This window comes from Falco naumanni, chromosome 5, assembly GCF_017639655.2.
Source record: "Falco naumanni isolate bFalNau1 chromosome 5, bFalNau1.pat, whole genome shotgun sequence".
Classification (NCBI taxonomy): domain Eukaryota; kingdom Metazoa; phylum Chordata; class Aves; order Falconiformes; family Falconidae; genus Falco; species Falco naumanni.
In genome coordinates this window covers 76,080,347-76,094,429 of record NC_054058.1, presented here as the reverse complement: position 1 = coordinate 76,094,429, position 14,083 = coordinate 76,080,347, and the positions used below count along the sequence as shown (strand labels likewise).

At 40.5% G+C, this 14,083-nt stretch overlaps 1 protein-coding gene across 1 annotated transcript in view; it reads left to right on the top strand.

The window, feature by feature from the left end:
- Positions 1–14,083, top strand: part of FBXL13 (F-box and leucine rich repeat protein 13) — an 84,678-nt gene that overhangs the window by 69,194 nt on the left and 1,401 nt on the right. The window contains 1 exon segment of the mRNA XM_040595185.1: positions 6,939–7,102. Coding sequence (XP_040451119.1) covers positions 6,939–7,102 — 164 coding nt within the window.

Genomic DNA, 14,083 nt, shown 5'->3' with positions numbered 1-14,083 from the left:
GTCCTTAGTCTGTTTACCTCAGGACTAATTCTTGAATGTTTTGAAAAGCTTTGTGCAACCAGTGTTTTTTATGCAGTCTACTGTATAAGTATTTCCTTCTTTCCCCTACAGAGGTAGAATTTCCATTCCAGTAAATGACAAATTACATTGGTCTTAGGCCAAGATTAGCAGGCCTGGAAGTTCAGCTCAGTGACAAGTTTAAGGCACTTTACTGTGGTTTTAGGCTAGACATCACAGAAGAGGAGAGATTCTCACTGAAGCTAAAGCTTTGCTTGAGTGGCAAAATGTTCAGTGATGTTCACATCATGGCAGCATTAGGTGAAGAAATGCGATTTTAGGTTGTTTTGTTCTTGAGTTAACAAATCTGCAGGCTCTTCAAGAGACTGTTTCCACAAACTCAAATAATGATCTACCTTCTCCTTCTCTTTGTAGGCCTAGAAGTAAATATTTTCAGGTTTGAAAAAAGATTCAGGCCAAAAAGTAAACAAAGTTTCAGAGTGCAAAGGAGAAAAGTATATTTTATGAATGTGTGGCCTTTCATAGGAGTTTCATTGCAAACAATGAATGTGCATAGCACGCCAAAGTTGTAACTACCCATGTTTCATGAAAAGCGGTTTTATGTGGGATTCTTTGATACTGTTTAAAATACACACTTTAATGTGCATTTTGACAAAAAATTTTATTTGTCTTTCAGAGATGCAAGTATCAAATTAAGATGAAAAATACATGAATACATTTTGTTGGTTAGATTGTCCCTTTGTCTTTCAGTTGGCCTTGTAGAAGAGATCATAGAAAAGGTATTAATGTAAAAATTAAAAAACTCATGTAGTAGCTGTAATGTCTTAATAATAGGAGTAATAATAACAGCAATAGTAATGATAGTCCTAATAATACTACTTTACACCTATTTATCACTTGCCATCTGCAGGTCACCAAAATGTTTTGTAAACAGCTCTTGCAATTTCATAATGTGTGAAGTTATCTCCGTTCCATTTTTATATTATAAGCTGGGCAAGGTCACTGAACCATTTGATCTGTTATTTTCCAAAATGATCTGTTTTACAGAGCATATAGAAAAGCTAATACTTGAGTTACATATATGCTGGAATTGAAGTCAGTAGGACCCGCAGGTGCTTATTCACCTGCATTCTCCATTCGCTCTAAAAATGAGGACAGAAATTGTAGTCAGCAGGTATCACATTAGGAATTAGATGGCACTTCAGCCACAGTTACCTCGCCTGAACTACACAGAGCAAATCAGAAGCCTGAACTCCTGAGTGACAGTCATAGCATTATAGAATCATGGAATGGTTTGGGTTGGAAGGGACCTTAAAGACCATCCAGTTCCAACCCCCATCCATGGGCAGGGACACCTGCCACTGGACCAGGTTGCTCAAAGCCCCATCCAGCCTGGCCTGGAACACTGCCAGGGATGGGCCAGCCACAGCTTCTCGGGGCAGCCTGTGCCAGTGCCTCAGCAGCCCCACAGTGAAGAGTTTCTTCCTTATATCTAGTCTGATTCTACCCTCTCTAAGATTAAAGCCATTCCCCCTTGCCCTATCACTACAGGCCCTTGTAAAAAGTCCCTCTCCAGCTCTGCTGTTGGCCCCTTTAGGTACTGAAGGCTGCTATAAGGTCTCCCCGGAGCCTTCTCTCCTCCAGGCTGAAAACCCCCAACTCTCTCAGGCTGTCTTCATAGGAGAGGTGCTCCAGCCCTGTGGCCCGCCTCTGGACTTGCTCCAACAGGTCCATGTCTTTCCTGTGCTGAGGACTCCAGAGCTGGATGCAGGTGGGCTCTCACACAAGTGGAGCAGAGGAGCAGAATCACCTCCCTCGACCTGCTGGCCATGCTTCTTTTGATGCAGCTCAGGACATGGTTGGCTTTCTGGGCTGCAAGCACACATTGCTGGGTCACGTTGACCTTATCATCAATCAACACTCCCGAGTCTTTCTCAGGGCTGCTCTCAATCCATTATCCACTCAGCCTATCCTAATGTGCTTGGGATTGCCCTGACCCAGTCCTGAGATTCTTACCCAATTGTTATCAAGAAAATAATGTAATTTATACAAATAGAGTTGTTTGTTCATTTTTGGGGGGAAAAAAAAAGAAAAGAGAAAAGTTAATATACACAATAATGGGCATTTCCAGAGAGTAAAATAAATGTATTTGGGGCTGGTCTTTTAAGCACAAATTTTAGGTTCTGGGTTGTGCTCAATTTAGAGAATCCAAATTCAACATATAGAACTGATATGAATGTTGGTCTAATGAACATGTAAATAATATATAAGCAATGGAAAATAGGCTTTTAATGAATCTCTTCTTTTTCTAGTGACATTCACAGTCAATAGCTGAATGACTTTACTCCTAATAAAGGGTACCTAGAAGACTGAAGTACCTGAAGTGGGTCAAAGGATTATGTAATTGTATCATAAACTGAGAAAAATAAGAGTAGGCATGTCACCCAAGACTGATTGGTTTGTTTGTTTGTCTTTCAGGAGTTCTGCAAGGGCACACAGTACCTGGAACAATGCCATGCCTCTTGCTGCCCTCAGCTGACAGATGAAGCTGTGAAAACAATGGCATTTCACTGCCGCAGACTAACATCTGTCAACATAGCGGGTTGCCCAAAGGTATGTATAGGAAATGGGGCTATAGTTCTGGGACTACTATTGTGAAGAAGTACTTCATACTGAACTCAGAAATTTGACCTGCTGGCAGCTGTGTCTTGTCACAAGTCTACAACATACTCAACTAATTCAGAAATCAGAGCTTAAGTTCAGCTGATTTTCCATGAGTTTCAAGTTCCCAGACTTGGCTCTTGAGAGTGTTTGGTGTTCTTCTAGTGGTTGCAGTTAAAACATGAAAGTGCCCGTACTGTATCGGGTAAAAGTTTGTCTCTCCAGGGGTTGATGGCTAGGGAAGGGTGAAGAGAGAAGAGCTTTTAGTGATACTTCCTGCAAATACTTTCTCAGCCTCTGGTGTTTTGGGTGCTTCTAAAGGGTAGTGTTCTTTGTTTTAATAACTCTTGGTATTTTCATGCTTTATTTTTTCCAGTACTCTTTCTGAACCCAGGTAAAGCATAAACTGGGGCATGAGAACCTTATACCTGTGGCCTTACATGGTAGGGCAGTTGCTACTTTGAAAATAGCAGTAATGCTTAAAAGCTGATGCACTCAGAGATGTAAATTAATGCTTAATGATTTTGAAGATTCTAAGCCTAAGAAACTAAGTCCTTTGGAAAATAAAATGTATTAAGTATTTGCATAACTTACCTATGGAAGGGAGTCTTCCTCAGGCTGTTTTTTATAGTCAGTGGAGAGAATTGTTCCTACAAAGCATCAGTCAGAGAACCTTTCCTCAGGTCTTTGAGAAGCCCCATCTCCCTACTGACTACAAGGAGACTCACAATAATAGTCATCCCATGGCTATATGAATATTCCCTTCATATCCAAGTTAATGTAACAGTTTTGCAGTGGTTTCCACCGTCACCGGTGTGCTTTGGTGCATCTGATGTGGTGTTTGTGTTTAGTAGGTATTTATTACCAATAAAACCATGTGCAGTTGCAGCCATATTCAATTAACTAACATCTCTTTGGGAAAGCTGATCAACTAATTTTCATTTAGGTTGTCTAGATATCTGACCCCCCCACCCCCCAACCCCAATTATTTCCATCTATTAACTTCTTTAGATTAAGTTTCCTCTGTAGAGAAACTTAGTTCCTTCTCTACCATGACCTTATACTATAGCATTTTTCTTCCTGTATTTTCTGTATAATTTCTTTTTGACTGAAGTCTTGCATCTCAGTTATCTTTTTCCTGTATCAGAATGTATTCCTTTTTGAAATCATTGAATTTATGAAGGCCTAAATCTTCTTCCCTGTACTTTCTGAATTAATACCTCTGGCTTTTGTGCATTTAATAATTTCTGTGCTTTTAATTATTTTCTTCAATAGCAAAAACAAGTGCTTGCTGCATTTTGGCAATAAGCATTCAAATGCAATTTTAAAAATGCTGATTTAATTTTTTTTTTTTCAATTTTATGAAAAAATGTATTGCAATGTTGCTTCCATCAGTATCAAGGGGGAATAGACCAAGTTTATTACTACTTTCGGAGAAGTTTTTCTTGAACTATCCTTTACAATTTCACCCTATTCATTGGACCAGTTTCCTCCTTTTTTTCTGATGTGCCCATGTCCTGTTTCCTTCCACAGTATGTTTGCAGACATCTCTTGTCCCTGCCTTCCTCCAGCACCCATCTCCATAACCCTTGACTATCCTTTCAGTCCTCCACACAGTCCTTATGTCCTCTTATTCACTGCAGTGGCTGAACACATCCTCCTGGCCAAGTATTTGACATGACTTGGCTGACTAGTTAGTCAGCCTGAAATTATAGATAGTCTGATCGATTTATTTGCATTCCAAAAGTTCGTAAGTTTCTCAGCCTCCAGACCAAAACCCACAGGCTGTGTTTCAGATCTGGCAGGCCATGGAAGTTGCTCTGTGTTTTACAATAGCCCTTGGTTTGTTATCTTACAGATACCTACTGTACACCATTAATTATTATATGCACGAGTCTCAATCTCCTGTATCCTTTGCTTTTAGATCGATATTAAGCTATTTTTCCATAATAACAGTGATTATAGAAGTTATGCATGGAGATCTTCCCAGAGCAGTTCAAGTTAGGTAGTGTTGCAATCAGTCTTCTCTGCCACGCTTTCCACTACACCTTGTATGCCAACACAGGAAAACCAAACCAAACCAAACAAACCCCTCTATAAAATGGCAGTAAATACATTTAAGCTGGTAATTGGGAGAGTTTCTGATTATCAGAGCAGTCAGTGTATTGTAAAACAGCAGGGAGACAGAGGCAAAGTATTAAGGAATGTTAAGATGGGTGTTGGTAAGGGAATGAACTGGGTCATATTTTGTAGTTCCTGCAAATTGGAACAAGAAGTAGACTCCATGACCTAGTAATGCCCTTCCAACACTTTGTTCCTAGATGGTATCTTTTCTTTAAACAGTTATAAAGCCAATCTGTTAACTGCTAATACCCTACTATTTTCAGCAAAGAACATTAAGACTTTTCTAAATAAGCCTACATATAAGTTTACAAGTCTTTTTTTGACTTGAATCCAGCTTGCAACTCTATAAAATGAGATGGGTACACCTGTGGATGTTAAAACTAATGGGTCTTTCAAATCCTTTGGCAATCTCTAGTGTAAATTGAGGGCATCCAGCTGCTAAGTAAGGAAATATTTTCCACTCAAACTGTTTAAAAATGGTCAGGAGATTAAGAATGAATACATTCCAAAGGATATATGCTAATATGTCTGACAGTCATGTCCTGCAACATCAGCTATATTATATTAAAAAAAAAGAATTAAAAAAAATCATAGCAAGAAAACATGGGGAAAAGTCAATATAGAAATATATGACCATTAAGAATGTTTAGGCAATGTGCTATGCAGGTTACTCTAAAATTAGAAGAGGTGATCACTTTAATCATATCTACTTGGGCAAATTGTCTCTGAACAAACTCCACTGGCTTCAGTGAAATCACAGTAAGCCTCCCTGTCATATGTCCATATACCAAGGACAAGTACAAGTCATTTTGCAAATGCTGATACTATAAAATATTCAGCAGTGCAGGTCTGAGTCTTATGCAAGGAATGAGCCCAATTCAAAAGTAATTCTTATTTCATAGGAAAAAAATGAAGTTGCTGTAGGAAACATATCCTACACATGAAAAACTACAGCTAAAAATGAAAATAAATCTGTGGTTAAATGAATCAGCTATTTAAATAGCAAAGTTCTGAAGACACAGTTTGATGGGCAATGAATTCTGTAATTTAGTCCTCTAAAGGGAATAGGATTGAGTGCATGATGAATACAGATTTCTCTTAAATGCATCTGATACCGATTACTGACTTCAGTCAGCAACTTCTTTTTATTTCAACAGGAATATTGATCTATTTATTAATCTTTTAATCTATTAATCTATTGCAGATCTTAATATTCAGCATATAGCTAAATCTGGAATAAGCAAAGCACACGATTATTCCAGAAAGATTGTATCGTGAGATAGTGTGCTAATTTTCTGTTCCACAACCCAAAGTCCCAGCTTCATCTTGCTTCCCTGTCCCATTTAGATTCTCATGAGATTGGCTGTTTAATGCAGATGGAGCCCTCGTCTCTCTTTCCACCATCCCACTCCACTGATTTTTAATCAAGTATCTTTAAAAGGTCTTTAGTATGTCCCCTCTTGATTTTTGATCCTGACTGAACAAGGTAATTCAAGTATGTGCATAATGTATTCTTGACTGTTTCCACTGAGGTCAGTGGTGCAATTAAGTAGCTTGTAGGACTGCTTATGCACCTTGAAGACTACGTCTCATGTTTTTCTCAATTGTGATTTCCAGCATTAATAGCAATGAATATCAGTTTAGAAAAATGGAATTGTGAGGTGAAACTTAGCAGCTCTGCTTCGGAGCTAAAGAAAAACAACAGTACATCAAAAAGATCTTGGTGTGAGACACTGATTTGTAACAACGAACTGAGATATAGACTGGTATTACTGAACTGTAAGTGCAGCCCCATAATTTAGGGAGAACAGTGCACAGCAGATAAGGTTAAAGGCTTATATCTACTACAAGCAAAATCATGAGGTTGGGGAATTTAAACCATTATGATTAGGTAAAAAAAAAAATCCCACTGGAATCACAGTTAACTAATATTTAATATACTCCTGATACTTAAGTGACAGTTCCTGTAGAGCCTCTTGCAGAGTCAGAATTCTGCTGTGCCAGAGACTTTACTTCCACAAAGTATTTTAAAGCATAGTTTTCCCACAAATCAGACACTAAAATTGTGCTCTGTGGTTTTTTCTTTCAACTACTCAGTAATCTAATTTCTGTGTATCTTGTTGCTTCATTGACAGATGACTGATACCTGTATCCAATACTTGGCTGCAGCCTGCCATCATCTCCACTTCTTGGATGTCTCAGGTTGCATTCATCTTACTGACAAAGCACTGAAACATCTTTGGAAATGTTGTAAGCAACTCCAGATTCTCAAGATGCTGTACTGTAGAAATATTACCAAGTAAGAGGATATTTCATAATCTTAATTCAGAGGTGGTTGTAAACCCAAAACCATGAGGTTTTTTTCTTCATTGGCATCGTGGTGCCATACTGGGTATCTGGCTCGAGCCATCTTGCTCCTTTTTCTGGGGGGTCTCCACACTGCTGATTTAGGATTCCTGTGGCCTCGTGTGGGTATCTACATATTCTAGTGTCAGCCAGAAGTGAAGAGAAATAGGGACCTCATCTACCTTTATGGCAGACACAATGTCCTCTTAGAGAAGTTTCTACAGACACAGGATATCATCTCAAGGGCACATGGGAACATGAGGAAGAAAACCCGACTGGGCCTAAAGCTCTCAGCCATTGTACTTGAGCTCACTCCAAGGGTTTCTGGCAGCCTGTTTCCTAATCACTGAATGTCTGTATATGGCAGAAGTAGATGGGGGTCTGTGCTCAAAATGCAGCATGGTTACAGCAGGTAAGTCGAGGTATCATAAGCATAGTTTCATGAAGTACAAGTGAAACATACTTGTTAAGTATCTACAATTGGAAAAAACAGGTCATGTAACACAATGTAACTGGTCCCCTGATTCCCTGTGATATTTAAAAGCCAGTCAGTTCTGGTCAGATTTAGAATCGTAGAACCAGAGAATACCTCAAGTTGGAAGGGACCCATGTGGGTCATCAAATCTGACTTCCTGCTCCTTGCAGCACCATCTAAAACTAACCAATATGACTTCGAGCATTGTCCAGATGCTCCTTGAACTCTGACTTGCTTGGTGCCATGACCGCTTTCCTGGGGAGCCTGTTCCAGTGACCAACCACCCTCTCAGTGAAGAACCTTTTCCTGTTGTCCAAGCTGAACTTCCACTGACGCAGCTTCATTCCGTTTCCCTGTGTCCTACCACTGGTCACCAGGGAGAGGACATCAGCACCTCCTCCTCCCCTGCCGGCCTTGAGGAAGGTGCAGACTGCCATGAGGGCACCCCTCAGCCTTCTCTTCTCCGAGCTGACAGACCAAGTGACCTCAGTTGCCCCTCCTGAGTCTGGCCCTCGAGACCTTTCACCTGGTCCCCTCCTCTGGACATGCTCTAATAGTTTGATGTCCTTATACTGACACTGGGTGCCCAAAACTGCACCCGGCACTCGAGGCGGGGCCACACCAGTGCGGCATAGAGTGGGACAGTCACCCGCCTTGGCCAGCCGGCTGTGCTGTGCTTGATGCCGCCCGGGACACAGCTGGCCCTTTTGGCTGCCAGGGCACGCTGCTGACTCATAGTCAACTTGCCACCCACCCAGACCCCTGGATCGCTTTCTGCAGGGCTGCTTTGCAGCCTCTCGTTCCCCAATTTGTATGTATAGCCAGGATTACCCCAATCCCAGTGGAGAATCTAGCCCTTGCTCTTGTTCAGCTTTATACAGCTGGTGATTGCCCAGCTCTCTAGTCTATCCAGATCTCTCTGAAGGCCTCTCTACCCTCAAAGGAGTCCTTTGAGTTCCTCCTAGTTTAGTATAATCAGCACACTTACTTGATGTACATTCGATCCCTGTGTCCAGATCATTTACACTAACATTAAAAAGCACTGGCCCTAAAACTAAGCCCTGGGGAACCCCACTGGTGATCGGCCACTGGCCTGATGTAACCCTACTTACTATTACTCTTTCAGCCTAAGCTGTCACCCAGTTGCTCACCCAGTGTATTATGGACTTGTCTAGCTGTGTGCTGGACAGTTTATCCAGAAGAATGCTGTTAGAGACAGTATCAAAAGCTTTGCTAAAATCCAAAACCACCACGTCCATGGGCTTGCCTTGGTCAGCTAGATGGGTGACCTTGTCATAAAAGGAAATTAAGTTGGTTAAGCAGGACTTTTCCCTCATGAACCCGTGCTGGCTATGACCAATGACTGCATTGCCTCTCAACTGTTTTTCCATTAAACTCGCAGAATAACCTCCATAATTTTACCAGGCACAAAAGTGAGACTGATAGGGCTGTAATTACCAGCGTCTTCCTTCTTACCATTCTTGAAAACTGGGAGAGCTGAGCGTAGAGCTGAGTTTTCAGCTGTGAGTCTCAAAGATGCAGCTTCAATGTCCATCACCCTTCCATGGGGGTTAAGAGCATCACAGACCAGGTGCCGTACACCTAGACTGTACAGTGCTCAGACACGCCAAAGGGACGGAAAGTGGAAAAGAACTAAAGTTTAAGCATGGTTGATATAGCCGAGTATAAAACTTGATCAAACATTGTGAGAGTACGAAATATATAATACTATCTTACATAGAGAGTATCCATACTAGGAGCGCTCTAACCCCCCTCTAACAGGACTGCTGTAGACAGCGCACTCCCTGCTAAACCATTCCAGGGTTTAATAGTCACTTTAGAGACCACAAGACCAATGCAAATGCTTAATAACTTAAAAGATATTTCCAGCGTGCTTCATGCTTTCCAGACCCTCCTTGGTGTATTTCCTTCTGTCCCACCGCAAACAATTCTGCTGTCATTACTTTTCTTTACTTCTCTCCGACTTAGTTCTCTTAATGTCGTCTCAGAACTTCCTTCTTAACAACTCTACTTCTAATTAAATTACTTGTTAGATACAGCACATGTTCTGAATGGTATGCAAGAGTAGTAACTGAAAAAATTACTGTAAATGAATACACTGTTCATTCTGAAAAAAGATATTTCAAATACATTTAATCTCCTTATAACTTCCTGATTTAGTTTTTCTCCTATTAAGCCTCAAGGGATTTTCTTTTACTCCCAGATTACTGTTGTTGGCTTGCTTTTTCTATGACTTCATATCTTTGTTTAGAGCAATAAACAGTGCGTCATCCCTTTCAGGCTCTGGTTGCTTATACATCTTCCCATAGAGGTGTGGTGTAGCAGGAACATAAATTTGTGCAAGTTCCAATTTATGCTGGGTGAGCCATGATCAAAGAGCTGACATGACTTCTCAGAAAACTGTGTTATTGTAGCCTTTGCAGGATGAGCCACGATTATGCCTCTGCCTCAGTCCCATATTCTGTGGGTTCTCCAAAACGTCTTGATTAATCTTTCCTGACTCAGCCAAGGAATTTCCCAACCAGTTATTTTTACTGTAAAGGAAGCCCTGGAGAGTTATAGATCTTTGCAAAACAAAAAAGCAACCATGAGACACACATCTCCACCCAGTGTTATCTTCGCCCTTTTTGTGATTTTTAGAACTAGGCAAACTTTGCTGATTTCACATTCTTGAGCCTGATCTTCTGGTGTGTGACAGTGGATGGTTCTTTTCTGTGCCAGCCTCAGTCTCTAACCCTTTGCACAATATGTTCAATGATAGGAAACTCCTACCCCGTGCCATTTGAGCCTGGGACAAAAACTCATCAGGTGGATCGATCACGTAGAATAATTCAGCACTGAAGATTTTTTGCTTGTTCCTTCCAACAGGTCTGAAGAGCCTCCCTAGACCTAGGCAGGCTGCAGAACAGACTGACCACATCAAGATCGGAGTGGCTTTTCAATCAGACTCTAAAATTGTCATTAGATAGAATGATATGAAGAAAATAAAAAGGAGTTCACAGCTAGATTCAGATATATTCCACGTCCTGTATGTGTCAGTTTAGAAAAAATCTATTTTTACTGTAGTTAGAGGCCAGTGTTGCAAAGATGATATAAAATTTATCTTCTGCCAATAACTACATCAAAAGCATGGTAAAATATGGCAGTAATTCTGCAGTTAAGTCATCTTGCAGTAGCTTTTCAAGGACATCAGAAGCAATGACAGTACTGTCACTAATATGTCCCAATAGAGTTTTATAAAACTATGTATTTCATTCACAACCTGTAGTAATAAGCAACAGACTGTCAGAAAAATGAATAATAGGGCCTCATTCTCTGTTGTCGGAGTAACTCTTAAAACCTTATTCAAGTTCTTAGATTTTCACAGAACAAAGAGGAAAAGGCTGGTTTCAAGTGTAATTTATGTTCTGCAGGTGTGAAACCTGCATTTCAAAGATATTTCACTCCCTGGTTAGGGAGATAGAAGAGGACAGCTGTGTAAAAATCAGATTAATCTGCTAAAGACTAAACATGCTTGTGGCTTAGGTTCTAAATAAGCAACAGAAGAAAGAGGGTTTTCGTTTAAAGTTGCCCTGCAAAATCTGTAAATCACATGTACTTCATTTTGCCAAAGGAATTCCCCATTATTTTTTAAACACTAACCAGTCCTAGCAGACATCTCTTAATAGACTGAGCCTTGCAAATATTGAAGCATATCTCTTGTATTGTGTCACAGTCTTTTTCAAAGTTTTATTTTTGCCGTTTCGTTAGATTAAAATAGAAAACATATGGAGCCACAAAGTTCTTCAAGTTTCAGCCTGATGCAGCTTCATAGGAAACAGTTACGAGCATGAATTGTCCGTTCTTTCCAGTATCAGGTAGATTCAAGGTTGTATTTACCAGCATGCTAGCCTGGTTCCAGGTTTATTAAATGTTAGAAGAAAGAAGGGTCTGTGGCCTGATATGCTGCTGTACATTCTGTATCCAGAGGCTAATGACCTTTCAGTTAATCTTGTTTCTACACGCCATAAAGAATCATGGATAATCTACCTGTGGGAGTATATGATGCTGGTACAATTTATTTCTTCTACTAGAGGAAAAGAAAGCTAACTAACTGCTTTTTAAAATGTGGCTTCTGTAGGAAAAGGCTGTGTCAGTTGTGATTCACTTGGGCCTAACCCTACAAGAAATAACACACTGGCATCTTTAGAGAAACACTTCTCTTCCCTGTAAAACACTCCTTAAACTTCAAAACACAAATACTATTTAAAGTTGGCTGTGGTGATGAGAAAGGTGTGGTGCTCTATAAACATTTTTGGGTGCAAAATGAGAAAGGAAATCTGCCGTTGCCTTGAGAAGCCAGCCAGCCTTGTGCTTTCACCAAACTGCATCTCGGCTGTAAGGCTGGTTCTTTGAGAGCAAAATTAAATGCTTCCTTCTTTCTTGTCTGCACTAATGTGAAACTAGTTACATTTCTTTTAAATTAGTGACTACTCTGTTACCAAGTGACTCATCGACAATTACAATTCTTGCCTTTGACATGGAAATTACATTGGGTCTGTATAGTTTTAATACATTTGACATTTGGAGGACATTCTGATTTGATTTTGTTGTTGTGTTTTATGATGGTTGCTGTTGGTTAGAAAGGAGATTGCAAGAACTCCGTTTTCTTGAAAAAGCAGAATTTCTTAGGTATTATCCAAATATTCAGGTCTCAAGGCAGGAAGGATGTGGGAGTCCAACACACATGTAATCAGAAATGAAGACAGCCTACACATGATTTGGTAAAGGACTAAGAAGAAATACTCTTTTCTCTTGAAGAAGCAACAAAAATACCATAGTACTGCCTTCTCACTAACAGCAAATCGCTCTTCAGAAGTGACACAGAAGCTCCTGGAGTGCCATGTTTCAGCCATCATGTGCACTTGAACTGGATAACATAAAATCAAACAACTACTGTAGCTGCCACAGACCTCAGAACACTGCAGGTTTCATGTAGTCTTATCACTTTTTGTAACCTGGAGCATGCTTGCAGGATGCTTTCTGCTTTTCACATTAGCTGCCTGCCTCTGCTTACCTCTTTGCCTTAATTTCTCCTGCGTTTGCACCATAAACAGTTCTCCCCTGTTTAAGTTTTTATTTTCCATTACTTTTTATTCTTGATTGGTTTTTCTAACCTCATCTCAAAAAGTCCTTTTCAAAACCTCTGCTTTTTATTATGATAGATCGAGTCAGACATTTCTGAATTTTGGAATGGCTCAGGATTCAGACTGCGATACAGAACTGCATTTCCTAGCTACCCCCTCTTAGTACAAGGGATTGAAACTTTGGGTAAGGATTCAATTATATATTCCAGTGCTGCTAAAGCCATGTGTTTGGGCCAGTACTTCTGACTTACACCAAGAGATAGTTGCTTTGCCAAAGATAATTGTAATTATTTGCTGAACTTTTTTTATTCATCAGTGTGCTCCTTTAAGACACTATATGAATAAATATGCAGGCTCTGCCATAGTACAGTATATCTGAAATAAATGATCTGTTTTGCCATGTGTTCATGATTAATGAATGGCTGTTTCTGGCAAACTAATCAACTGTAGCTCCAGGCATGGGACAGCGTAAGTTTCCAAAAAAATAGTAACAGCTCCCCTTATACATGCTTCAGACAGCCACCATACATTGGAGTTTCCATGAAAAACAGGAATTTGGACTTGGATGAGTTGACTTTTATTTTACAGCTTAGAGCTTATAGCTCATATAAATTGTGCACACATTCCTCAATGCACAGGCCTCCCTAATATAAAAACAGATACAGCCTTGTGTTCATGTGGTTCATACAAGTGTGTCAGTGTTAGACTTTAAAAATAAGGATCCTGCAGCCATTGAAAAGAACCCCTCCTTGCTTCACTAATTTTGTCCCTTTTCCACCCCTCCCTGCTTCAGTGGTGCAGGCATTACAGCTGTGCATATCTTGCCTCTTTTGTAACTGTCTTCAGCATTTTCACTTTTTTGGGGAAAAAATATCATAGTATTACTGGCAGTTCACAGACCACTTTTGATTTTTTTCTAGTATTGTCCAGACGCCATATAATATATTGGTACAGAGCTTAGGAAACTGGCCAGCAGGGAGAAAGGCTACCTTGCTGCAGCTCCAACACACCAGATCAGGTTGAATCTCCTGCAGAGGACGGGAGATGTAGAGACCTGGCTCTTCCCCAACGAGCACATGAGTACGCTCGGCCCGGGGGAGCTTTCTGGAGTGCAAGAGCCAGAAATGGGGGGAGGCTGGGGGAGGCGGGTGCTCTACACAGCCGGGAGCGGGCTGCCAGCCAAGTCACAGAAGCGATGGAAATAAAGAAATATTCAGAAGACTGAAAGTGGTGGGTTGAGTTTTTTCAGCTCAGGAAGGCAAAGGTACTGCCTGAAAAGGAGGGAGAGGAAAGAGTTGCTCTTCAAGTTCTT